This window comes from Balaenoptera acutorostrata, chromosome 3, assembly GCF_949987535.1.
Source record: "Balaenoptera acutorostrata chromosome 3, mBalAcu1.1, whole genome shotgun sequence".
Taxonomy (NCBI): Eukaryota; Metazoa; Chordata; class Mammalia; order Artiodactyla; family Balaenopteridae; genus Balaenoptera; species Balaenoptera acutorostrata.
The window spans coordinates 178,125,511-178,152,116 of record NC_080066.1 but is presented as its reverse complement, the minus strand read 5'-3'; the positions used below and the strand labels follow the sequence as shown (position 1 = coordinate 178,152,116).

Sequence of the window (26,606 nt, the reverse complement as noted above, 5' to 3'; positions counted from 1 at the left end):
ATGGGGCCCCTCAGGGTGGATGGCGCTGCTCCATGGCCTCTATCTAGTCATAGGCCAGAAATGCAAAGCATTTCAAATCCAAACCCTGGTCTAACCCAGGAACCTGTCTACGGAGGGACACTGACAGTTCCAAACCAGCTTGAAACTCAACTGCTTCCTCCCAAGAAAGCCCATTCAGGCGCTGGATGTGGGAGGCTGCCCCATGAGGGTCCTGCCTGGGGAGGGGGTTGGGTCTGGCCGGTGGCCAGGCCTCTCCTGGGCAGCATTCCTCCACTGCCTGCTCCTTGGCCCCCAGGGTCCAGAAGGAGAAGATCTGCTTCTGGGCTGCAAACCCAGGGGCTGCTAAGGCTTGAAGCCCCACCTCGTGCCCGTAACAAACAAAGGCGTCATTTCAGAACTGATTTTATTTGGGTAACTGACTGAAGGAGTCTCATTTGTAACCAAGATGGAATTCACAGTATGTTGTTACATTCACACTTAAAAAATATATCTCTATGTACAGGAATTTGCAAATTGATGTAAACATACATTACTTCCAAGTACATTTCTCCCCTTCTTCCTGGAGGAAAAAGAATAGAGCCATCCAGCAAGTCAACCCCTTCAAAATAACTTTAACACAAAGGATGTAAGTATCTCTAAATCAAAAAAGTGGTTCAACTGACCTACAGGTGTCACGGGAGAGAACATCATGGAATGACGGCAATGACAACAGCTTGACTTCAGATGGAACCGGACTATTTAAAATGGAGTTTCCAGGAAAATAGGCACTGATTTCTAGAAGGAAATTCACTCCTTACTGAAGCGATTGAGCCAATATGGCTGGTTAACATTCTCACTAGTGTAAAGTAACCCAGTGCAGGACTCGCGGACGCCGCCGGCTGGAACCAAACGCACGGTCGGGTCACAAGGTCGGATCACAACCGGCGCTGCCTGGGCTCCACTGAGAGCTGCTGTCCCCACCCCCCCAGGTGTGGAGGGCCACCCACCCCAATTTCATCTTGGGGGCCCGGTCCGTTTCTTCCCATATGGCAACTGTCTAGCATTATACAAGGTACCCTGCCGCTTACCCACTTAAACTACTTTTCAAGTTAATTAGAAAAACTTTTCTTTAAAAAACAAAGGAAGAAAGAAGGGCGCCAGGTTACCTCATCCAGGCTGCCCGCCCCAGCCCCCCGACTGGAGGCATGCCAGGTGGCGGGATGGGCGGGGGCACAGGCGGCTGCCCTCCAGGGGGCACAGCTGGAGGCGGGTAGCTAGCCGGCGGCAGGCCCAGGCCTGGAGGAGGGTGAGGGGGGACTGCGTGGGTGGGTGGCAGGCGGGGGGGCGGTGGTGGAAAATTGGGGTTGTAGGTGGGCGGGGGGGGCGGGTAGCCAGGGGCAGGGGGAGGGATGGCGGGCGGCGGGAAGGAGGCCGGTGGTGGCGGCACGGGCGGTGGGGGCGGGTTCGGTGGGTAGACGTGGGGGTGATAGGGCAGGTGGGCCGGCGGGCCGTAGGCGGGGGGCAGAGCCCCGTAGGAGGGGCCCTCGGTCTTCATCATGGACTGGAGGCTCTGGTAGCCCTCTCCGGACATGTAGGAGCTGCTGGTAGACATGCCGGTGATGTAGCTGGAGGGCGGCGGGGGTGGGGGCCGGTGCGGCAGCGGCGGAGGCTGGTGCACGGGGGCCGGGTGGGCCGGAGGCGGGATCTGGACTTTGGGGAGATCGCCGGCTTCCACAGGGCCTGGCGGCTCAGCCTCGCCCAAGGCGGCTGCGAGGGGTGGCTTCCGGTCTGCAGAGGGGAGACAGGTCACTGCCAGCTCTGGGACGGCTCCAGGCAGGGCGCCCCCGGGGCTGTGCGTGTAGGGGGAGATCCACCGCCTCCCTCGGGGCAGGGAAGCGCCCCCCGCCCCCCACAGCTCACGGCCACCCCGGGGGTTCCTGGCCTTGTCACAGCAACGCGGGCCATCTTCCAGAGGAGCGACAAGCAACTGTCACCTTTGCGGCCAGACAGCACGGCTGCGCCCGCGTCCCGAAGCCAGCGGCTCATGTGCTGTCACGCAGGCCCTGCACCTCGCCTCCAGCCACTCTGGGTGTTTCCTCCCTGCTCCCCAGCGCACCAGGCACCGGCGGTCCCGGCGGCGCACGGAGCCCCTCCCGCCCAGGCCCCCAGCCCTCTTTCTAGTACAAACGTGTGCGGGGCCCCTTCTGCCCGTCTTGCCTCCCGAGGCTGCAAGCCCAGGGCCAGGACGCAGCACCGTCCGCGGGCGGCACTGGCGTTTGGCAGGACGCCTGAGAGGTGGTCACACGAGTGACGTGGCATTAAAAACATGCCGGGCCAGCCTCTGACATCCCAACAGCCCCACGCGAGCGGCATTCTGGCCCGTGCCCTGCGAGGCAGGGGCACCGCTCCCCACCCCGGCTCCCTGGCGGCCAGCAGCTGACCGGAAGAGCTGATGCCCCCAGAGGCTCCGAAGTCGCTGGAGTATCTCCCACCTTCTGGCACACACACCCTAACTCCCGCCTTCTCTAGTTGGACACTTCACCTTCCAAAGTGTTGCCACAGCTGAAGAATGAAAGTTCTTTACAACTTTTCTCCTCTATTTTTAATGACGCTGAGGAAGCGTCCCAGTTCACTGTGTGCCTGTGAAGGCCTTTTCACTCTTTATTCTCCACATGACTCCATGAACAACTGCTTACTCTCCAAAGGGTACTGAGAAGACGCCCTGCCAATGGGAAGCAGATGCGAGAGCCTGGCGTCTAAGGTCGACAGCGATCTGCCCGGATCTCGACAATGTTCCTAAGTTGGCAGGGCTTTGTTTTCCTAAAACTGATTCTAAAGTCATTTATCCTCCACCATTTCTGGATGCGAGAGGCCAGAGAATATTCAGATATACTTAGAATTCACATCCTCAAACTATCTGGTTGTAAAAAAAACAATTTTTGGAAAAATCCTAGGTCATTAACGTCTCTAAATTTCTGAAATTCTTCTATAAATCCTCCCCAGGATTTCCCAAGTGTGCCCTTCAAAAAGGCAGAGAGAAAAGCTGGCCCTCCCAGCTGCCTGCAGGCAGCACTTACCCGGAGGTGGATGGGCTGGAGGCAATGGAGGGTGAGTGGGCTCAATTTTGGGAATTTTAGGTGGTGGTGGTTCTGAAAAGAAAAAGTAGATTAAAAAGCTACTCTTCATATAGAATAAGTATGTCAGAGAGAGTGAGAGAGGAGAAAAAGAAAAATGTACTGTTAAGGAATCTTCTGGGGGAAAAGGCAGATATGACCAAGGCTTTAAGGGAAGCTGAGGAAGGCACCACCTAAACCATCCTTTTAAAAGAACAAAACAAATGAAACAAATACATCCCCCCTCCAGCTCCCTGCCACCCCGTGCCTCTCGCCTCCTTCTGAAAGTAAAAACCCTCTCGCTTACAGTCTGCCAGCCCATTTTCCACCTCTGCCCAACTTCCTCCTGACCACTTAAGACGAGCCCTCCAATGACACGAGAGCAGCAGAGTGCATCTCAGTTACCAAGTGGTACCCGTCGGGGCCCTCACTAACACACAGAGCACCGAGAAAGGCCACAAGTGCTCCCAGGAGAAGCCGGCACCTTTTAACTCTTGTCTAGGCACACTTAAGTTTGTTTACTCTCTCACAAATGTTTACTCCTAGTTATAGCGGCACACCTGAACTGGCGTCGGTAGAGACCTGGAGGCTGGCAAATGGACAGAAAGGCAAGGTAGCTGGGACCGCTTGGGGCAGAGGACACAGCCCACCTTTCAGGGTTGAGCGGCTGCATGTAACCAGCATGCTCAATGACAATCCTAAGTCGCCAAGACAGGCTACGCCACATCCAGCATCTTCCGTTTGTGCGTGTGTGCACACAATCAAAAAAGAATGCCATCTTTCCGCTTGTATGGTTTGGCTCTTTCTTCCTGAAGCTCACTTCATTCTGGCTCGTGCGACGCTCTGCTCTGCTTCTGCTCTGGCACTGCCCAGCGTTCTTGGCTCCCTGTGTCCCAGACACAGGCTGAATTCAAGGTCCAGGGACATCCCTCTCTCTATTCTCTTCCTCAGAGACCAAATCCCCCCTCTCTAGGCAGAGGAGCTGCAGATCCACGCCTCTGCCTTCCACCTCTCCTCCCAAACCGCGGAGCAGGCTCCTGGGCCCCGTCCCGAGACCGAGCAGCCCACGCCTCTCACGCAGGCGCCCCCCGCCAGCCCCTCCCCCAGCCGGCTGAGCTGAGGTCGTCTAGGTCAGTGCTGTCCGACAGAAATATAAGGAGAGCCACACAGGCAATTTTACATCTTCTAGTAGCCACGCGGAAAAGTACAAAGAGGTGAAATTAATTTTAATACGGTCTTTGATTCAACCTGGTATTATCAAAAATTTTATCATCTTAACGTGGAATCAATGTAGAATTTTATTAATGAGATTTTTAATGTTCTTTTCTCTAACTCTTAGAGATCGGTGTGTCTTCTGCGCTGAGGGCACGTGGTGTTTTTGGAGTAGGCCACATGTCAAGCGCTCACCAGTCCTCTGCAACCCAGAGCACAGTGGGGTCCTGCTTCCAGGCCCCGAGGCACCCCCGACACCAGGTCTCACTCCTGGGGTCTCACTCCCGGGCTCGCAGGCTCCTCCCCATTCCCCGCCCCCCGTGCCATTACTGCTGCCAGGGAACTCTCTCTAAAATGAACTCAGACCGGGCCATTCTCCTGCTCAAACGCCTCCAGTGGCTCCCCTGCCTATGCAGAATCCACCCTCCACCAGGGGGGCGCTATCACCTGCTTCTAGCACATTTTCAGTCCTAGCAAAAGCTACTCCTTTTTAACCCTTCACAGTCCAGTAAGACTCCCCTCTCTGTTGTCTCCCGAATTCTCCACCCCACTGTTCACTCGGTTCCTCTGCCTGAAGGCTCCACCCTGTCAGCCCTAGTCGCTCAAGGCAAGTCCCCCTCCAAGGCCACCCGGGCTCATTTCTGCCTCTTGCAGACACAGCGCCAGCTCAGCTGACCCAACATCCACGCGGCACGGGGTGCAGCCCCCTCTTCTGTGTCTCGCACTTACTGTTTGCCCATCTGGAGCTAAAAAAATCTCCCCTGTAATGAACTCATCATTCCCCCAAAGATCCTGAGAAAAAGGAGCTTTACTGTTAACTTGAAGATCTCACAAGAGTTCAATAAATAATTCACTGGGTTCCTACCCTGGAACTAAGTGACAGAGAAACAGAAATGAGTAAACATGGTCTGTGCCAGCACAGGGTTCAGTACTACAGGGCTGGCTGACCTGGAGACAAAACACTTCTGGTTTTCTCCTCTGTGATCTTTCAGGTATTGCTCACACTTTGTTAGTTTCCAATGCAGAAACAAGTTAATCAACTCTGGGCTCCACAAATATGGGGAAAAGTACGTGTTTAAAAGAAGTCTGTCCCCCGTAAGCAGCAGGGCAGCACGCCTCCTGCGGCTCCCATCCTTTCTACCCATCGCTCTGCTGCTTGCTGCTCAGTCTGGGGGTGCCCGGGGCCCCATCCTTTCTACCCATCGCTCTGCTGCTTGCTGCTTAGTCTGGGGGTGCCCGGGGCCCTCCACTCTGTCGACTGTGGTGGGCTTAACTAACCTCCAAAAATAAATGTTGCTGCAGCAGTTCGCCTATTTTCCTAATTATATTTTGATATACAGTCGGCCCTTCGCATCCGCGGACAGGGAGGGCGGACTATGAAACCCAAGCATCTGCGAGTTCTGGCATCCAAGGCGGGTCCTAGAGCCAATCCCCCATGGATACCAAGGGACGACTTATGTTACCAAGCACATTTTCAATGCCACTAATTTTTTTTTTTTTTTTGTATTGATACTGTTGAAGTACAATCCAAAAACATACAGTCAGGGAATACACAGAGAAGACAACGCAGCTAGCGTAAAGTTTTTGATGGGCTCTAACGTTAAATTTTAAGGCCAATCTAAATCTGAAAGGAAACAATTTTTGACTAAGAATTTAAAGTCTTGATAAACAACATATAAAACTAAAAAACGAAACACGAGAACATAAAATTACCTGCTGCTTTGTTCTCTTCTTTGGGAGAAACAACCTGTTACAAAAGAAAATACACAACTGTTAACCAAGACCCTAGATGCAGTGAGGAAAAACTGATTATTCAGGCACTGAACGGAATCATAGCCAGAACGTGGACTCAGACAAAAATTAATTTTGGCTTGAACTTGCAGAGCAAACCATGGCACCTAACAGATCATTTCTGCCTCCTTCCTCTTCCCCTTTCAAATCAGACAGCAGGCAGAATTACTAACTTTTCTGACTAGTGAGTTCTGAGCACTAAGCTTCACGCCCTCCATCGAGCTGTCTTAACCACGGGGTGAGGGTGCTTGCTGACTGCCCCTATCCCGTGGGGCTTCCTTGGGGTCTGTGTCACAACGTACGGCTTCCTCCACTGGCGGGGCTGCTACCACGGGGAGAAACTTTCACAAATACTCCCGTGTCGTTTAAAGACATGGGAGACACCTATTCCGGCAGTCAGTGTGCAGATGTGGAAACTACACCCGGGCACGTTTGGGGCCCTGACACAGGCGGCAGCGGCTGGAGGAGGACAGAGCTGTCCTGGCTCCAAAAGGTGCCTCTCCTCTGACCTCGCCAGCTGTCAGGCTGCCCGTGGCCATGCAGGCAGACGGGGAGGCGGATCGTGTCACTCCCTGCTTTTGCTGTTCCGTGTGATGCCTCAGAAAGGGGAACACACACAGGTGCGGTGTTGCCGCGGGAAGCCGGCCGCACCCAGCGGCAACCTGGCACACTCACCACGGCGCGCTTCACCTGCCGGGGAGGACTAGGCTGCGGGGATGGTTTCTTGGGCTGCTGGGCCGGTGGCGGCGGCTGCGGCTGGGCTGGCTGCTGCGAGTCCTTCTGCGGGGGCTGGGGCGGTTCGGGGCCTTGAGACGGCTGTGACTGTGGCACCTGCGGCACTTGCGGGGTGGGCTGGAGAGATGGGGGCTGCTGCAGCTGATGGGGCGTGTGATGAGGCATCTGTTGTTTCCCTTGTGAGTAAAGATCCAGGATTTGGTGGCAGATGTCTAAATGATAGGAAATAATTACATTTGCCACAAATTGATATTCTAAATAAAATTCTACGTAGAAAAGAACATACTCCCGTTTCCCTTGCAGGTGCGATTCCCCTACAAGGACCAATATGTGGCTGTCATATTTGTAATTCAACAATCCCTGGTGTGCACAGCACTGGTGTGCATTTTTAGTTCACCAAAACTATGTGTTTGGACAGAATGAACATTATATTAGAGAATTTAATTAAAGAACAGTTTGCATGTACCTGTTTGGGAGAATCCATTCTCAGGACTCAAGGCTCACAGGGAAGAATGATCTAAATATGGAACACCGTGCAGAAAGCTCAGCACGCCCCGTACCTTCCAAAACATCCACAGGGACGTCTTGCACAAACTGCTCCCACCATCTCCGGTACATGGGTTTGGAGGTCCATTCCTGTATTTCAAATTTGCACAAACGTCCCGCAAGATACATCACTGCCACTGCTATGATCTCTGGTTCCCACTGTAGTGACAAGGTCGTGCAGAGACTAGTTCAACAAGAAAAAGAGGTGACTTGACTTGGATGAGCAAACATTTATGATGAACCCAATGCATGGAGATTAGATGCCATATCTAAATGTCAGTTTGCTTATTTTTCCCTATACATGATCAAATAAAGTATTATAAAGAAGCAAGTTTTTAATCTTCTAAACGTACCGAGATAAGTTACTTTAACTATAGCTACTAATTTGTTCCTTAAAAAATCAGAATTCCAGCACATTCAAAAATTGCTATGTCATGAAATACAAATGAAAATGCTTAAGTTCTTCAAACGGCTGGAACCCTAGCACTGAACCATCTCCTTACATGATGGCAACTCCACTCGTGGGCATTCTGTTCCCCATGCAGCACCTCCTTAGATCTTTAAGCTCCAAGAACATCAAGGCTCTAAAACCATTAAAAGGAAGTATAAAGTTGCAAATATATAGTTTGCAATTTTGCAAAACGAAATGGATTTAAGTATATACTTGTCAAAATTCTCTGGTGTATTGTTTTGGACTTATGTTTCAAACCGGTGATAAGATTTCAGCATCCTATACCACCGTGATGTGGCAGGGTATCCCCTCTGCTGGGAAGCAGATGACCTGGACTTTAACCCCAAGTCTGCCGTTAACTGGCTCCTTAAGCTGGGGCAAGTCAGTTTCCTCACTACAAAATAAGGGGTTTGGATTAGATGACACATAAAGTCCCTACCTATTTTAAAACACCATAATTAAACCAACATTTGAACCCATGTACCTGTCATTTACGAATGTCCAAGCCATTTGAACCAACTTTTGAATTTTGTTTTTATCACCTAGAAACGGGGAAGAAAAGGCAAATTAGTAATAGAAAGAAAAAAAAAAAAAAAAGAATGCATGAGAAGCAACAAGTACTTATTTAAAGCCTACTGTGTGCTTAGCACCACCCCCAATACACAGCAAAGAGCTTCTGCCTGGGAAACAAGGACAAATGAGTGGGCCCAAGTCCCACCTCTGTTCTCTTTCTGCATGACCTACACTGAACCACCATTTATGGGAAACCTGGCTCCAAGGCTGATTTTATTAGGCTATTTAAAAAATCCTGACTCATTTTCCTGCCTCATATCACTTGGCAACTAGATGACAGAATCTGTTTATACATAAAAGGAAACAGCGTTAACAGCTATAACATTGAATTGTCTGGCAAGCTATGGCCTAGGTACTTCTCACACTGAACTTTCTGCTGTCCTCTTTTGAGAAGCGTAATCTGAGTGTCATCAAATTATTATAAAGATCTGATTTCAGAATGAAAACGTTCTCTTAACTTTTTCTTCTTACCTTTGAGTTGTTTCGCATACTTGAGTAGGAATTGATATGGATGTTCCACCTGTAAATCAAACTTTATGGTCTGTAGTAAGATTCTCTCCAGAACCATTACTTCTTCCTAAAAATGAAATAACAAATGTTGAGATAGTAATTTCAATCACAGGTCTGAAACAGCATTAAAAAAGTGAGCTTTCCTTTTATTCTCTCTTCAAGTTATATTTTAGCAACTATTTTTCATTCCTTTTCTCCACTCTCGCACTCAGGCCTTTAACATGCTCAGAGACAATGATAAATCCTGAAAAGAACTAAAAGTAGGAAGACAAAACAATCAGAGTTAATTTTTAAAACCTACTTGAAACAAAGTCAACATTCTTAGAAATGTTATTACTTTCCATACAGATGAGCCCCCTTTACAAAATAGACCTTTACTTTACAGATACTTTAGTTTCCTTCCAGACCTCCATTAAAAAAATGCAATCTTCCAGGCATTTACATTGAAAATTTTAAACAAGAAAGATTATGACAGTGGCAGCTTCATGCAAACCTGGACAGTGAAGTAAGTGTGTGTGTGTGTGTGTGTGAGAGAGAGAGAGAGAAAGAGAGGGGGGGAATGGGGGAACATCATTTTTGTGTTTTAATCTTTCATCTACCTGAAACAAGGTATCCCAATGTCATTTACTGAGTAAATTATCATTTTCTTTTATTACGCCACATCCTGAACTGTCTATACACACACACACACGTGCGCACACACACACAATCTTTTCTATTCACTGCTCTGTTTGTCTACTTCTGTACCAGGATCAGAGATTTAACATTTGGAAGGGACAGTTCAATGATTATTCCTCTTTTAAAAACCCTTCTTGTTTTAGCCATGTTCCCCCCACCGCCTGCAATTTAATATCACTTTATTTAGTATCATTCTAGGAAAAATGAAAGCTACTGATGTTCTGATTGGGAATTCACTGAATTTACAGAATAATTTAGGGAAATGGGCATTTTAAACTACACTGAATCTTCCTATCAAAAATTTATTTATGAAAATCTTCTTTTCAGTAGTTTTAAAGCCTCCCCGCCCCAACATGGTTTCCACAAATTTATTATAAGGTTTATTCCTGAATATATTATTTTATTGCTGCTACTATAAATGGAATCTCTTCTTTTATTATACTTTCTAACTAATGTCCATAAACAACTTCTTGAATTCAACCTCTGTAGAGCCTGACTGTCTGAGCACTTACAATTTTACTTGATTGTAAAATACAATTAAGATGCTCTGTGTGGCAAGAACAATTACAATCACTTGTTTGAGTCGAAGGAGAAAGGGCCTTGGAGAGACTGACAATCTCATCATTAACAGCTGCATAAACCCATTAACTCTGGGAAGAGAAGCCATGTAGATAACTGGCTTTCAGGTTAAAGTATGGCATCACTTCACAGAATGTAGAGATGATTCTATCATGAGTGTTATTCCAAACGGCAGGGCAAGGTGAATGTCTTTCCACCCTTGTTTCCCAAGTGTTCTCTCAGGAAAGCTCTTTAAAATCTTAAGGCTTTCACACAGTATCAAAAAAAATCCCACTAACACTGTCCCCCCACCCCCCTTTTGTCACTACCTGTTTCCCAGAAGTTTCAACACATCCCTTAAATTTAGAAACAATCTTTTACCAAGTGTCCAGACTGTAGCCCATATAGTATTATGAGACAGCCCAAGGCCTGGCCTCCCTTTGTGTTTCAAATACTCAATTAATGGAATAATTATAGGTCTGTGTGCCAACATGATTCCTCAGGGAACTTTCCCTCAGCCCCATACTTCCTGTCTGGAGCACCTGTCTAGGTTCCCAGATCGAATGCCCTCACCGCACCTTTCAATAACTTTTATAGCATTTATCACAACTCATAATCAGATAGCTGGCTATCTGAATATTTGATTAAAATCTGTCCCACCACTCGACTGTAAAATCCATGAGAGCAAAAGCCAGGCCTGCTCTGCCACCTGTTAATGTCTAATGCCTAATGCAGAGCCTGGAACAAATATCTGTTGAACACGCGAGAAATTCACGTTAACAGGAAGAAACCACAGAGTTAGGGCAAAGCTAAGTAAGACAAAAAAGTTGCAGATGATTCAGGACCGTATTTTTTCTAATTGCTTATATTGCTGCCTTACCCCAAACTTCCCTCCTCTCCTCTCCGGGAGGAAAATGTCTTCCACAATGTCCTCACCGCTCCCAGATCCAGGGTTCCTTCCTTTGGCCCCGACACCCAGTCATGCCTGGGGAGACTGCACATGAGAGAGAGGAGGGCAGGCTGCAAAGCCCCTCTGCCCACCCGAGTCAGGCTGGCCTGGCTTGAAAGCCTGATTAGCACGGCTGTTGCCCTCTTCCTGACTTCTGGGCCCTGGAGCTGCAGAACTTCTGCCTCACTGTGCCTGGCCGGGATCTCGGTTTCCTGATGTGTTGGTACAGTGGGTAAAGTCTGGAAGTGGAAGGGGACGCCTCCAAAGGCGCCCCGGACAGAACACGCAGCTGCTGCCAGGCGCCCTTGCCCCGCAGTGCTTCCGGATCTTTGCGACTCCTTCTGGGTAACCGCAGCTCATCAGCCACAGGGTCCCCCTGCCCCTGTGACCAAGACCCGACTAAAGCACAACACATTCCTACACGTGTCTCCCTGCTGTGTGAAAATCAAAAACCTACAGGCGCTGGAAACATTATCTGATGCTATGTTACTTTTATAAAAGTACATTTTTGACCACTGTTAATTCCTCATAGGTTCACATTTTTATAAACAGGTGAATGGATTTATAAATAAGTTCAAGGGACAGAGTTATCCACACTGACAGTACTTACAAATCGCAACCACAGTACGTGCAAAAGCATTCTGGGCCTGTTACCTCCTGGAAGGCACACACGCTGCAGACACACACACACAGATCCTGCTGGGCAGGGGGAGGCCGACTATTGCGGGAGGCAATGCCAGCTGACAGGGAGGAACAGGGCCGCGAACCTGATGAATGTCATCGTCTGGCTTAGTTTTGCTTTACCTGTGATTCTGTGTTTCTCCCCACATCCTTAGTTTGTCATTTATTCAACAAGTACCTGTTGAATGCCTACTCTGTCCAGCCACTGCACTAGGTACCAGGCAAAACAGACAGGGTCTTAGCCCTCACAGATCTACAATTGAGAAGAGGAATGTTCTTTGCGTGATTATCTGGTTAAAATCTAGCCAATTATGAGCTGTGACAAACGTTATGAAGGATAATCCGCAAGTGCTATAAGGGTTACAATGGGGGGACCTTGACAAGAACAGGGGAGGAGGAAAGCTGCCACCAACCCCTGAAAGTGGTCTTTTTAGAACATACTAAAATCACGTATACAATTATTTTACCGCCATTTCCTGACATGAGCAGGGACTGTGGGGAAGGGGCAGGATGGATAGTATATCAATCTGGGTGTCTGCAAATGGTAATACCTTCCACCATTCATGGGAGGCAAAAGACACACAGCACACATAGACACACTTGTACATCCAGCATCTGTACATTCTGTCTTCCCAGAAGCCAGCTGAAGATGAACCGAAGAAGCCAGACTGCTTCTGGGCCTAAGACTGCTAAGGGCCATGAGAGGGCTTTGCTCACACACGTTCTATGTGCTACTGCCCCTAACGGGCTCACAACCCAGCACGGCACATTAGCAGATGCTACCTAAGTGTAGGCTACGTTATCTTCCCTCCTTTCCCACAGAAGCAAGGAAGAATACCTTCTGCATAAGTCCTCTTAGAGACTCAGGGGACTGGCCGATACAGGGCCACAGCCATTGTCAACACAAGGAACTCTGTCATAATGCTGTTGTGAGGAATCAAGGCCTGAAGGCAGGAAGTTATGACTCTTACCTTTGGGTCATCTCCAAACTGGCCAAATTGTACATCATTTAATAAACTACGAGCTGTTTTGATGATATCTTTACATTTTTTTGGTGTTTCTTCTACTTTCCCAGCCAGAAAGAGACAACAAGCTCCTGTCACCTAAAAGGAAGACAAAAGCTCCTGAGATCCTGTTATCAAAGCTCACACAGAAACAGAAAAAGCATTTTGGGCCTTCACAACAAACTGGGCTCCCTCACTCTCCTACCGGCTTCTTTCTCATTTGCAAACACTCGGACGCTCTAAAATCTTGAAGGAAATGTCACATACAAATACTCCACCCGCCCTGCCATTTGACTTCGTAAATTATTTTAAATTTAGTTTTCTGAATAGAATGTCATGTAAACAAAGTAGCCACCAGAAAGGGAAAAAAGTCACAGAAACAAATTTTCTTTTCACATTGCAATCTTAAAGATACTGACTCCCTGACTGGTACACCCAAATGCATGTCCTCTGGAATTCCCCTCTGTACCACTGCCCACGCTTTCTTTTTCCTTCCTCTCGCTGCCTGGCTCCTGGCCCAGTTCCTACGTCACTGCGATCTTCTCACTGCTCTATCTTCAGCTTTTCTTTGTCCGCTTGCTCCAGTCTCTCCTACATGCCCCTCCCTTCACAGAATCCTGACCACGTTAGACATCAGTGAGATCCTGTGCCGGGGTACAAAGCGGATCCTGACATGGTCTCCTTCCCCTAGAACGTCACAAATTAATGAGGAAGATGTGTACAAAACTAAGTAAAATCTTAGCAAAAGGAAGACCCCCCAGCAGACTAACTTCCTGTTACATCTAATTCTTCTTCTTCATGAAACCCTTCCATCACTTCAGTTTACCTACTGAAACCACAGTTCCCTAGTCTGGCATTCAAGGCCCACTATGGTCTGGTTCAGTCTACCTTACCACCCAGGGTCCCACCATGCCCTTCCTGCTGACAGGCCTCCTGGCTGCTGTGCACGCCTCCGCCAGGCCTTGGCTCACGCTGCTTTCTGTAGGACTGCTGCTCGGTCCCATCTCAGCACGGATGAGTCCTACTTACAGTCAAGGCTTAACCCAGTGCTGGCACCTCCTCCCCAGCATTTTCCTCGATCCCTCTATGATGTAGTTAATCTCTCCCTCGAATGCTACAGCCTTCCTTCTGTACCTCTCCTATGGCCTCACTCTCTACAGTGTGTTTTGTACCTGTCATACCATCTACCCTGGACTGAAAGCTACTTGAGGCAGAATCTCCCACAGAGCTTAAGACAGTGTATGTCTTAAGGAGTAACTGAAGAATAACGGATATGGCATAAAGAACTACTATGCCGCCTTGGCCTTTGTTGGGTCTCAACTGTAAGGCCAATTTTATCTTGGGAAAAGTAACAAGGAAGCAAATTTTCACACTAAGTACAATATGATTATGGTTCATATTGGACTAAATAAAAAACTTAAAAATACTTTAATACAGTTAACTAGGAAAAAACAAAGTTTAAACTTTTTTTGTTTATATATGATTTTGTTTATATATAATATGTACCATACAAAAATAAATACTTTCTGGAAAATAAAATAAAAAGAGAGACTACAATCTGTCCACTAAACTGTGTGGAAATAATAACATGTGATAGAAAATTATAATAAAATTCAAACACTTACATATCTTGGGAATTGCTTGAAGGAATGAAACATATAGAAGCGATGAAAATAAATTATTCCAGTTGCCAGGGTATCATAGTGTCTGTTGTTCTGGTTAAGGGCTTTGGCCAAGAAGTTTTACAGGTTACGTCTTAGTTAAATGTGGAAAAAACAATAAAGGCAAACAATAACAACAACAGCAGTGGGAAAGCAAACACTATCAGTGGCAAAGCAGGTGAATGGGAATCTCCAGGTGTCGGAATTCTGGTACAAGCTGAAGTCTATGCTTTAATAAGGCAGGGCTTCACTATCCTTTAGAAATACTTCAACTGAGGTCACTGGGTGCTATTTTCCATCCTGGTGGTCACCTGCTCAAAGGCTAATTCTACACATTTAAATGATAAAAAGGAAATAGAAAATCCCTGAAGAGCCAAGCAAATCTGAAGTAACATTTAAATAAGAAAGCTAATTAAGAGTTGCTTTAGTCAGGGATGTTACTCGACTTTTGTCTGTAGCATTTAATTTAATTTGTGGTGCTGGTGGGGAGCCTGCCTATCATAGATCCCAGAATCAGGATACAGTCCCAAACGTGTGCCCACATCAAAGATGAACCGAGCCCCTTCTCGGCGGTAGCGGGCCTCAGTGGCCGGATCGAGTCCTTCTAGTTGAGAGGGTGTATGAGCCAAGTCTTTTTTATCCCAGTACCAACATGGTTTTGTGTGGTCCAGGTTTGCTGAGGTTACTGAAGGGCTTGAATTTTCTTTATTCTCCTTCATTTATTGAAGTAGACTTGTTCTTTCCAACAGACTTTCTGAAAATGTTACAATCCTAAAAGAAAGAGAAGAAGCAGTAATGTTGGAAAGGGATACCTCACGTTAAATAATCCCAATCATTATAAACAGTCTACGATCACAGATTTGTACTTGATAAAAATTTTTCAATAGAAGAAGCACTACTGATTGGTAGTTAGAAGCCCAGGCTCACCGCCAAACACAAATTTAACACTTAAGTGACCCACAGTATGATAAATCCCAAATTTCATAGCTTAAAAGGAGGAGCTTTTCTGTCTCATTTCCTTCTGCCTTTTTTCACTAGGCCCAGCTCCCTCATGCTGGTCTAGATTCTGTTCTTCAGTAAAACCCAGGTCGGTCCTAACCCCCCAAAAGATTTATGCTCCAAAATTATCCATTTCTTCCATCCAGCATCCAGTCAGATTTTTCCCTTTTTTAGTTTACTTGATTTCATTTAGGTACTTTCACTTAGAAAAGCCACCAGACTGGATGAATTCATATCTGCACAAGCCACTGAACTGAGCAATGTAGATCGGGTGTGGGTGTAGTGATCTGGGGAGAAAGGGTAGAGGGAGGTGGTCCACAAGGGAAGGAAGGAGTTCCTTTAAATTTTTCTTGCTTTCTCATTCTCTTCTCTTTCATTCAGAATGAAGAGATTCTCTAAAAGCTGTATGCTGAGAAAAGAAAACAAAAAATAAGGACTCTCACCTAGAGGCCGTTATAATATGGAAATCGTTTGTAAACTGGATCAGAGAATAGACATTTTCATACAGGGCAGCAAAAGGGTTCTAAAAGAGGTAGCTAGAACCAGGTTGGTCTGGTTCAGCAAGAAAATAGCAGTTGGGCAGCCAGGCTCTGGGCCAGGGCCACCAGTTAATCTGGAAGCCTAACTTCTCCTGTGTGCTGCCTCATTTCTGGTGGGAAAGGTGACATGGAGGGCTGACTGCTCTCCTCCTTGCACCTGGGAGCTCTAAAGAGAAACGTTCCCTCCAACAGGAAGAATTAAGTACTACCTGGAGAAAAGTAATCTTCTTGAACTAATTTACACTCTGTGTGACTGAACTAGGCAACGGGTGGGGGCTGGGGGAGACCGGTTAACTAAAGCCTCAGTGTGTATGAAGAGTTCCCAATCAGATGCTCAGTAAATATGAAGAGCTGGGAGTTAGATGTCATACTAGATATATTTTCTCACCTATCAGATTGGCAAAAAGTCCAAAAGTTTGACAATATACTCTGTTGGCAAGGCCAGGGAGAAGCAGGTAATCTCCCATGTCGCTGGTGGGAGTACAAAGTGGAACCACTCTCACAGAGGGGAATTTGGCAATATCTAACAAAATTACATACACATTTGCTCCTTGATTTAGCAATTCCACTTCTAAGTATTTACTCTGACAATAAGATCACAAATATGAAACAACAGGTGCACAAGATCATTCAAAGTATTGTTTGGGGCTTCCCTGGTGGCGCAGTGGTTGAGAGTCTGCCTGCCAATGCAGGGGACACGGGTTCGAGCCCTGGTCCGGGAAGATCCCACATGCCGCAGAGCAACTAGGCCCGTGTGCCACAACTACTGAGCGTGCGCGTCTGGAGCCTGTGCTCCGCAACGAGAGGCCGCAACAGTGAGAGGCCCGCGCACTGCGATGAAGAGTGGGCCCCGCTCGCCACAACTGGAGAAAGCCCTCACACAGAAACAAAGACCCAACACAGCCAAAAATAATTAATTAATTAATTTAAAAAAAAAAGTATTGTTTATAACAACAAAAACTGTAAACAACGTGAAAGTCCATTAGGGTACCGGCTGAATAATACGGTACATTAACACAAATGCGTACCATGTAGCTATTAAAAAAGACTGAGAAAGATCTTTAAGTACTTGTATAGAGAAATTTCCAGGATCAGCAAGGTGCAGGAGAGCATACATAGCTATGTTAGTATCTAAGTAAGAAAAGAGGGGAAATACAAAGTAGAAATATCTATTCTTAAAAAACTAATTAAAAATTCGTTATCAATAGGGAATGGGGAAGAACAGGATGAACTGGGATGGGAACAAGATTTCTCTGAGTACATCTTTTTATATAACTTTTACTTAAAAACAACAACAACAACCTTTCATTTTAAAATGATTTTAGATTTAGAGAAGAGTTGTAAAGATGGTACAGAGAATTTCTGTATACCCTACAGCCAGCTTCCCCTAATGTTAACATCTTATATTACCATGGTACATTTACCAAAACTAAAATATTAATTTCGGTTCATTATTTTTTTTAATAAATTTATTTATTTTATTTATTTTATTTTTGGCTGTGCTGGGTCTTCATTGCTGTGCGCACGGGCTTTCTCTAGTTGCGCTGAGCGGGGGCTACTCTTCGTTGCGGTGCGTGGGCTTCTCATTGCAGTGTCTTCTCTTGTTGTGGAGCACGGAATCTAGGCATGCGAGCTTCAGTAGTTGTGACACACGGGCTCAGCAGTTGTGGCATGTGGGCTCTAGAGCACAGGCTCAGTAGTTGTGGCACACGGGCTTAGTTGCTCCGCGGCCTGTGGGGTCTTCCTGGACCAGGGCTTGACCCCGTGTCCCCTGCACTGGCAGGCGGATTCTTAACCGCTGCTCCACCAGGGAAGCCCCAATTTCGGTACATTATTAATTAAACTATAGTCTTGACTCGGATTTTGAGTTTTTCCAAAAGTCATTCAGGGATCTAATCCAGGACGCTACACTGCACTCACAGGGGTCACATTTCCATAGTATCTTCTAATACGTAAGAGTTCCCCAGTTTCTCCTTGTTTATCATGACCTTACCAGTTCTGAAGAGTACTAGGCAGATTAAAATGACTGATTTAGGTTTGCCTGATATTTTCCCATTAACAGACTGGAGTTTTGAGGAAAAATGGCATAGAGGTAAAGTGCCCTTCTCATCACACCACATTAGGGGGACAGGTGATATCAGAATGACTTCTTACTGTAACTGTGAGCATTTGGTTAAGATGGGGTCTGCCAGTTTCTCACTGTAAGTTACTATTTTTCCCTTTCGATTTTCTATTCCTTAAAAGTGAGTCACGAGGTCCAGTCCACACTCTAGGGTAAGGGAATTAAGCGCCACCTCCTGTAAGGAGATGTATCAAAGAATGTGTGGACCTATGTTAAAACTACCACAATAATTTGTAAACATTTGGGGGGAAATAATTTGTAATGCAAAATACTATGCAAAGTACCTGTTTCTCCTTAAAATTTCACCCATTAATTTTAGCATTCATCTGAGGATCTTGTCTGCAACCATTATTATTGTGGTGTTCTAGTGGTGATTTTCTATTTCCTTCCTTCCTTCAACATTATTTGGAATTCTTCTGTAAGAAAGATTTGTTCCTTCTCCCTCATTTATTTATTCAATCATCTATTTACACAAGGATGGGCTCATCAATACTTATCTTATTCTTTGAGTTATAATCTCACACTACCATTATTTTGTTGCTCATACTGGTCCAGTTTATAGCCATTGGAAATAGCTTTTTCGGGTTGGCTCCTGAGTCCTTTTATAACTTTGACTTTTGAATCATGTAAATATTTAACATATTCATGACCTTAACTAAAAAAGCAAACTCTAGAACTCAAAATAAACCCCATGTACAGCAAACAGGCAACATAACCACACAGAAAATCATCATAAGTAATTTCTGATCTAGTTCTGTATTCTAAAGACAAAAAGAACTGCAAAGGAATCTTAAACTTCGCTAATGCATTGCTAGTAGTAGCATTAATATTGTAACTGTCAAACCATTTTTTCTGGTATACTGTAGGATAAATCAAATATATAAATGGAACAACTGAAATTTTCAGTGCGAAGGAAACATATATATGTGATATATACACATACACATATATATAAATGAGATAGAAGGTTAAGAAAAAACCTGTAATGTTACATTTTAACGGAAAAAAATCAAAATAAGTCATGGTTAAAAAAAAAAAAAAATATATATATATGTCAGTTCCGTTCATTTCCAGTACCTAGAAGCAACGACACTCCCAGAATCAGGAACACATCTAGTGCTCAAATCTTAGTTTTCAACACCATTACCCTCTAAAAGGAACCAGGTTTCCTTTCCAGTCTGGGGTAGGGGCCTGCCTGGGATGTGCTCAGAATAATGGAAGATTATCAGAAGACAGAAGAGTCATCATGGGCTCCCACTGGACAAATTCAAGGAATTTAAATATTATAAAGAAAAATGATTGACTGTAAAAGAGTGACTAAACAATGCATGAGTCCATAGTAACATTAAAAAATGTGTGTGTGTGTGTGTATAAAATAAATCTGCTTTGCCAGCACTGGTAATAATTATTGTGAAAAAAGTCCTTTACCTTAACGAAAACAATCAAACTTGGCATCACTAACAGGGTGAAAACCTGCTAGTACGTGCCTAACGTGACACAACATGAAAATAAAATAAATATCAACCACCTATAAAGTATTCTTAACCCCCAAAAGCCTAACCTAAATCCAACCAAACCCTCAGAACTAAATTCCAGTTTACAGTAAATACTGGGGGTAGAAGACCACGTTAAATGGCACAATGATGATGCTATCGGTCACGTCCAGAAAGTGTGACACTCTGTAAGACAACTGACCATGAAAAAACAAAAAGACGGGAGGAACTGTGCCAGGTTTAAAAAGACTATAGAGGCTTAACAATCAAAGAAATGTGTGACCCTTGACTAGATGAAAATTTGAACAATTAGAGAAATTTTAATACGGACTATATATTAGAGGCTATTAGGGAATTACTGTTAATTTTCTTAGGGGTAATAGTGATATGGTGATTAGAAAGGAGAATGACTTTATTTTTTAGGCTGAAGTATTTCGGGGTGAAGTGTCATGATGTCTGCAATTACTTTCAAATGGTTTTACTAAAACACACACTCAAATAGCAAAGGTGGCAAAAATGTTAACATGTGCCCAGTCCAGGCCATAGGTAAACAATCAGCCACTGTACTCTCTTCTCACTTACTAAAAAGCTGGGGGAAAAAAATCAGATGAGACTGCTTAGGAGACCAGGACTCTTATCTCCTCTGATCTGACAGAGAGAATCTCTCAGTAGTCAAGGAACAGGTGTTAATGTGTGGGTAGTGGTTTTATATTAAAATAATCTTTAAGTGCACTGTAGCATACAAAAAGAAAGTACACTAATTTTAAGTGTATAGCTTATTAACATTCACAACATGAATACACTTGTGTAGCACCATCCAGTTGATAAGCAGAATATTACCAAAATCCCAGGGGTTCTCATTCCTCTCCTAATCACTATCCCCCTAAAGATAACCAGTATCTTGACCTCTATTTCCACCAATTAGTCTTTCCTGTTTCTAAAGGATGTGGAATGAGATAATATCACTCTTTTACAACTGGCTTCTTTTGCTCACTATTATGTTTGTGGAGTTCATCCTTGTTGCATTCTCATTACTGCACAGCAGGGGTTTGCAAGCCGGGGTGAATCTGCCCCCCCCAGGGGACATTTGGCAATGTTTTGGTTGTCATAATTGGTGGTGGGGGGGGGGTGTTGCTGCTGGCATCCAGTGGGTAGAGGCCAGGAATGTTGGTGAACATTTTTTAATGCACAGAACAATCCCTCACAGCAAGGAATTAACTTCGTGCTGAAGTTGAGAAGCTCTGCTGCATGGTACTCTACACTCTGTGAATATAACAATTTATCCATGCTACTGTGGATGAATATTTGAGATGTCTCTGGTTTTTGATTATTAATAATAGTAATAAACATTCACGTACATTTTTGTAGAGCAGAAGGCAACTGGCCAGTTGGCTGAGGGAATCAATATCTCAGCATATCTGTAATTTATTCACAGTACACTTGTTGGGAATCTCTAAGATATATTAAACTAATGGTTCTCCATGTACTTATTCATTCAAATATTCTCTGAGCATTTACTATGAGCCAGGCCTCAACGACATAATGGGAAACAAGAGAGGCAAGGTCTCCGTCCCACCAGAAGCTTACATTCTAGTGGCAGAGACAAAGAGAAACAAATATGTCAATATCTGTCAGGGACTGGTAAGTGCTATGAAAAATAATAAAGCACGGTAAGGGGAGAGAGAGTAATGAGTTAGGGCTGCTTAGAGATTTGCAGAAGACCAGTTAGAAGACTATAGCAGCTGTTTAAATAATGCCTAATGAGGTCTTGTCCCCACAAATAGCAGTGGGAGAAAGAGGGGCATCACAACTGGCTGTGAGGCAAAGAATGGCAAGAGATGATTTCAAGTTTGCTTTACTGACAGAGAAGGGTGATACTAAAAAGAAAAATGGGGAAGAAAAAGAGGGTTCTTTTTAATTGAAGTATAGTTGATTTATTATGTTTCAGGTGTGAAAAAAGAGTTGGTTTTGATGGGGGAGGAAAAGAATTTGGTTCTATAAATACTAGGTTTGAAGAACTTCTAAGATACTTGTGTGGAGATATCCACCAGACACATAAACAGGCCTGCTGAAATCTGGAATGAACACATCTACTTGGGATTCATCTATATAAAACTGACAGCTAAAGTCATGGTGATGGACAGAAGAATGGAGAGTGAAGATGGGGACACAACTCTGAAGAACTCGAGGAAGCAAGAAGGAGAGAATGGGAAGGAATGGTGAAAAGGTAGGGAAATTTGCACCCTTAATTGCATAAGAAACCAAGGGATACCAGCTTTAAGTCAGAGGCGGTAGTCAACAGTGACAAATGCTAAAGAAAAATTAAAGGACGGGAATTAAGGAAAGGTTATTGGATCGGTGATTAGTCATGAAACATTGAAAATTCACTGTAGTGGTGGTTGCACAACTCATTGACTTGTACACTTTAAATGGGTGATTTGTATGATATGTGAATTGTCTCAATAAAGCAGATATATACACATGTGTAAATAGAAGAAACTTTCGGAGGTGCAGTAGGGCAAAAGGAAGACTGCACAGGGTGTTAAAGAATGAACAGGCAATAAAACAGGTTAGTGTTTCTTCAGCATAAAGGAGAATGAAGGATGTCTGAAGCCAGAAGGAAAGGAGCCACTAGAGGAGGCTGAACAAGCCACTGAGGGGTTAATGGGCCAAGAGATAATAAAAAGCATAGGGATAATAAAAAAGAGCTTTCTTAGGAAGGAAGCTCTTTCTCTGAGACAGAAGGGAAGGGAAAAGTGTGAGGAAGATATTTAAAAAAACATTTAAGGGGGAGGAAATAAATCATAAAAGAGTATCTCCATTTTCTCTGGGAAGTGCCAAGACATCTGCTGAGAGGAGAAGGGCAGAGTGGGAAAAAGGGTTAGGAATAATCCAGTAGGGATGAAATAGGGATGGAAAAGTATCTCAGTCCACAAGTGGATAAATCATAAATATATTCAAAGCTGTTTTACCTTGCTGTCACTGCCAAACCGCATGCTAATAATCTACCCTATATGCCATTAGACTCTGGGGCAGAATAAACAATACGTGCAACATACCAGGGCAGAATAAACAATACATTCAACACAATGAAAATAAGTTACATAAATAGAACAGAAACAGTCCTCTAAATCATTCATCCCCTGCAACAGTTCTTGCCTCAGTTCTAGAACCCTGTTCCCTATTACTCTTTATTTTTTCACAAGACCCTAAAGTTACAAATTTTCTCATTAGCAGCTTATAATTACTGTGAAAATGACTGAGAGATTTATGAGCTCCACAAAGTAAAAATCTCTCCATAAACAAGCAGCATGTCAAGGCATTTTAGCAACAATCTTTTGGGAATGTGCTTTAGATATACCACTTTACCTGATGAAAGATTAAATGCATTTTCAACATTTAGAATTATGGATACTTACAAATTGGAAACAATAGTAAAGGTCACTACTCAACTTCCTCATCCAGTACAGAGACTGCCTATAAACAGTAATATTTGCTCATTCGCTTTCAGTTGGCCACTTTCATTAACGTGACCTTAGTAGTTGACAAAGCAGCCTATGGCATTGCTGGGTATCAATAATTGGTGTTCACATTAATTCTTGTATTAGTCTTATATTGATTTTTATCTATTCTATAGATAAAAAATCTCCCTGTATCTGGTACATGGATGGCACAGAATAATGAAGGAATGAAATCTACCTTTCAACAACTCTCTGTAGCTCCCACTTAGCTCCCTAAGCCTTGAAAATACCTTTCCCTTTTCCATTAATTGACTTTCAAACATGTGAAGACAATTTTTCCTTTCCCTTCTCTTCTGGGTAAACAAATATCCCCATTTTCTCAATGTGGCTTTTAGTGTCACCAGATCCTCTCTAAACATCAGCAATCAGCATGGAAAATAATACTCTGCATATGATCTACATAGTATGTGGGTGAAGGGAGATTATTAATATTCAACAACATGCCCATTTTGTGTCCACTGAGTTGCAGCCTGACTGCAAGTTGTTTTCTTACCCTCACAATTTATCACTGAGAAAATGGAGCCAAAGAGGCATGAAGCAACTTGTCTAATTCACACAGCCAGTAAATGGCAGAAACACAATTTGTCATTAGAGTGAAATACTGCCTTCCCCCAATCTGGGGAAAATGCTATACTTCGCTTCTATAAATAGAACATTACATCCTAGACCCATTTTTTTTTTTTTCCAAGTCAGGTCTTCCTCATCTCAAACACACACAACTGAGTTTTGATAAATTTAATAATTCCTGGTAAATTTACATCTTGTTAGTTTTGGTCTATAATTTCAGCCTTTAAGAACTCTTGAATCCTGAGTGTCGTCTAACATACTGGCTAACTATCACTACAGGTTTTGAGTGCATTTATTAATTTGAGAAGCATACCTCATATATTTAAAGTTGGTAATAAAAAAAAAAAGTGCTAACCAGAGTAAGGGCAAGGCCAGAGCCCTGCAACTTATCTCTAAAGACCTCTCTTCAGGTTGACATCAACCCATTAATCAACATTTGGGGTTTGGTAATTTGAATGGACATATATCCATCTAACCAGACCTTACTCAGTGTATTTCTCTCGTGTCTTTTAGGATAGGAAGAGGGATTATGTTCAGTGTCCTAAGGAAATCTAAATGGACTCATGTCTAGCAAGCCCCCATCCACCACCAGTCTAGTAAACTTATAACAAAAGAAAACATGATTTGTGTCACCTGTTTTTTTTAAATTGAAGCTCTGCTGGTTTGAGGGTATGAGCCTTCTTTCCCAAGTACTTAGAAGCTCTTTTTGCTGTCCCAACAAGACTCTAAAACAGATTACTAATAAGCTCTAGCATCCAAAGCCACCTAATTGCTCTCTGCAAAAACTGACACATTTATCAGACTCCAGTCTTCTATCATTAACTGCACTTTTAAGATTCCTCAAAACCTATGAACAATAATTCCACAATCTTATCTGCAAGTATTTTGGTATATCATTTATTTGACCCTGAAAATAGAATTAGATGTAATCCAATTAGATATTCTTTATAATCTCCTCAATTACCTTGAACTTAATCCTTCTTGATTTTGTCTTGACCTAGTTTTAGAGACAACAAAACATTTTTCCTTCTAGATACTTAGCAAACTCTCATCGCTTTCAAATATAATCTCTGGAAACGAACAATTTATTTTGTAGGCCAAAACTATGACCATTGTTTTTCTTTATGACGTTCAATTTTAGAAATGGCATTTAAGATTTAACGATCTCATTAGCAATTAAAATGTTTCTTTATTGCTTGTTGGTGTAAACTACGTTTTCAAAATGGAACAAATGTTTAACATGCTTTATGCAAGTATCAACTAATATTTCTCAACAAAGCATCACAAGATAATCAAAATGAGACAAAAGTAAAAAAAAAAAAACAAACTAAAATTAGACACCAACAGTAGTCATTCTGAAAAAACAAAGCAATCCTGGATAACTATTACATTCATAGTCAAGATTATTTAACAGGCAGGCATCTAAGAACACTAAGAATCTTAACCAAATGTCTACAACAACGCAACTATTACCATCATCCATCCATTCATTCAGCAATGAAGACAGTTTACTATCTGTCAGGCAGTGCTCTAGGTGCTGAGGATATAAAGCTCCTTCGTGGAGCTTTCATTCTAGCAACATCATTCATACAAACCTTAACCAGCGCCAGAATTGCAAGGCAGTGTGCTAGGTATCTTTAACGATACACAAGAGATACACAAGCATTATCAAGTTTACCTTAAAAACATAAAAAAGGCCACCTTCAACTAAATGCTGTGAGAAGCCGTTCCTAACGTCAGAAGATTTAGCGAAAGCTCCGTTTGACTGGCAAGCCAAATTTCGGGAGCGCTACCGACCATGCTTCGTGCGGGGAATAGTCTGAGAGCTTTTAGATATCCTCTTGCCTTACGCCTCAACCTTCTAAAGAACAATTCCTCTGGTAACAAACCAAACAACCCAGGAGAGGGTCGGTAAGCGCGATGTGTCGGCAAGAACGAAACTAACCGCGGAAGTGCCTTTTCCTCATTTCTAGTCCCACCCTTGTCACACGGGTCTTCAGATTCCGAAGTCAGAGTACCCCAGATGTGGAACGATACCCAAAGTCTCAGGCGTTACCAAGGTTGGGACCGACACACTGCGAAATAACCGGAAAGACGTGGGTAGTCTTCGGTTGTACCGCTGAGCGTGTGCGCGCATAAGACCCCTGCCCTTTCTCCCCACCTTCTAGAAAGTCCCCGAACCGTAACCGCCCCTCACTTCGAGCGTCGCTACCTGCTCTACGGTCCACGCCGGCCTCCCTGACCCGCTCCTGCACCTCAGACCCTCTCCCGGAGCGCGTCTCGCAGTCCCGCCGTCGCCCGCTAACTTCGATCTGCACCCGGGGGGTAGCGGAGGGAGGCGGAATCCGGAGAGACTCCGCCAGCGGATGGAGGCAGGTGGCCATACCCTAATCCGACCTCCAGGTACGCGGGACTTGAGTGGCGCTGCCCGCGGTCCGTCGGTTACTCACCCCTCGCCTCAGGCAAGCCCCTTAGCAACGTCTCTCCTTGTTGACTGCGGCCATCTTTGACGTGGAATGTCGGGGAAGCTACGTCATCGCGCTGCGTCCGGGACTGGAAATAAGCGACCGGAGGGACGCCTGTCAACCAATGAGAAGAAAGTAGAGCTCTCAAACGTGGAACGAGCCGCCAGTCTTCTCCCGGCCCCTCCCCGCGGGTGAGCGGTCGCTGCGTGAGGGAGGAGGAGCCCACCAGAAGGCCCATCCCGTCGGAGAGAGGGAATTCGGAAGCAACCGAACCTGCTAACGGAACTTGGGCGCGAGAGGCGGGGCCCGCGGTGCCGGTCCTCCAATTAACGCCCGGGCATGGGCTCAGCCCAGCAATTATGGCCCGGAAGCTGGCGGGGGCCGAGCACGCCGCTCTGGCCCCGGAGCCCGCCGGCCCAATGGCTGGGCAGGAACCCGAGCGGAATGGTCGGGGAGCGG

At 44.8% G+C, this 26,606-nt stretch overlaps 1 protein-coding gene across 3 annotated transcripts; it reads right to left on the bottom strand.

Moving 5' to 3' along the window:
• Positions 1-386: 386 nt before the first annotated feature.
• Positions 387-26,566, bottom strand: CCNK (cyclin K). 3 transcript variants are annotated; one of them, XM_057542459.1, is made up of 12 exons: positions 26,421-26,566; positions 26,133-26,261; positions 14,964-15,212; positions 14,406-14,487; positions 12,748-12,879; positions 8,872-8,977; positions 8,312-8,369; positions 7,391-7,560; positions 6,771-7,042; positions 6,018-6,051; positions 3,057-3,128; positions 387-1,767 (listed from the first exon to the last, which is right to left on the bottom strand). In XM_057542459.1, the coding sequence occupies exons 3-12, from the start codon at positions 15,158-15,160 to the stop codon at positions 1,142-1,144; spliced, it is 1,749 nt and encodes a 582-aa protein (XP_057398442.1). In that variant the 5' UTR covers positions 15,161-15,212; positions 26,133-26,261; positions 26,421-26,566; the 3' UTR covers positions 387-1,141. The 3 variants fall into 3 exon arrangements, with proteins under 3 accessions (XP_057398442.1, XP_057398443.1, XP_028021392.2); XM_057542460.1 differs by lacking the exon at positions 26,421-26,566 and having other exon boundaries at positions 26,133-26,380; XM_028165591.2 differs by lacking the exons at positions 26,133-26,261; positions 26,421-26,566 and adding an exon at positions 25,895-26,100.
• Between the last annotated feature and the right edge of the window lie 40 nt (positions 26,567-26,606).

What these genes read in the sequence shown, in the direction of transcription:
- CCNK (XM_057542459.1), bottom strand. Translation starts at nt 15,160, where the DNA reads ATGAAGGAGAATAAAGAAAATTCAAGCCCTTCAGTAACCTCAGCAAAC. An exon ending in AGTTTGGAGATGACCCAAAG is followed by an intron (nt 8,978 to 12,747) that starts GTAAGAGTCATA and finishes TTTCATTTTTAG; the next exon opens with GAAGAAGTAATGGTTCTGGA. An exon ending in CCCTGTGGATGTTTTGGAAG is followed by an intron (nt 7,043 to 7,390) that starts GTACGGGGCGTG and finishes CCTATCATTTAG; the next exon opens with ACATCTGCCACCAAATCCTG.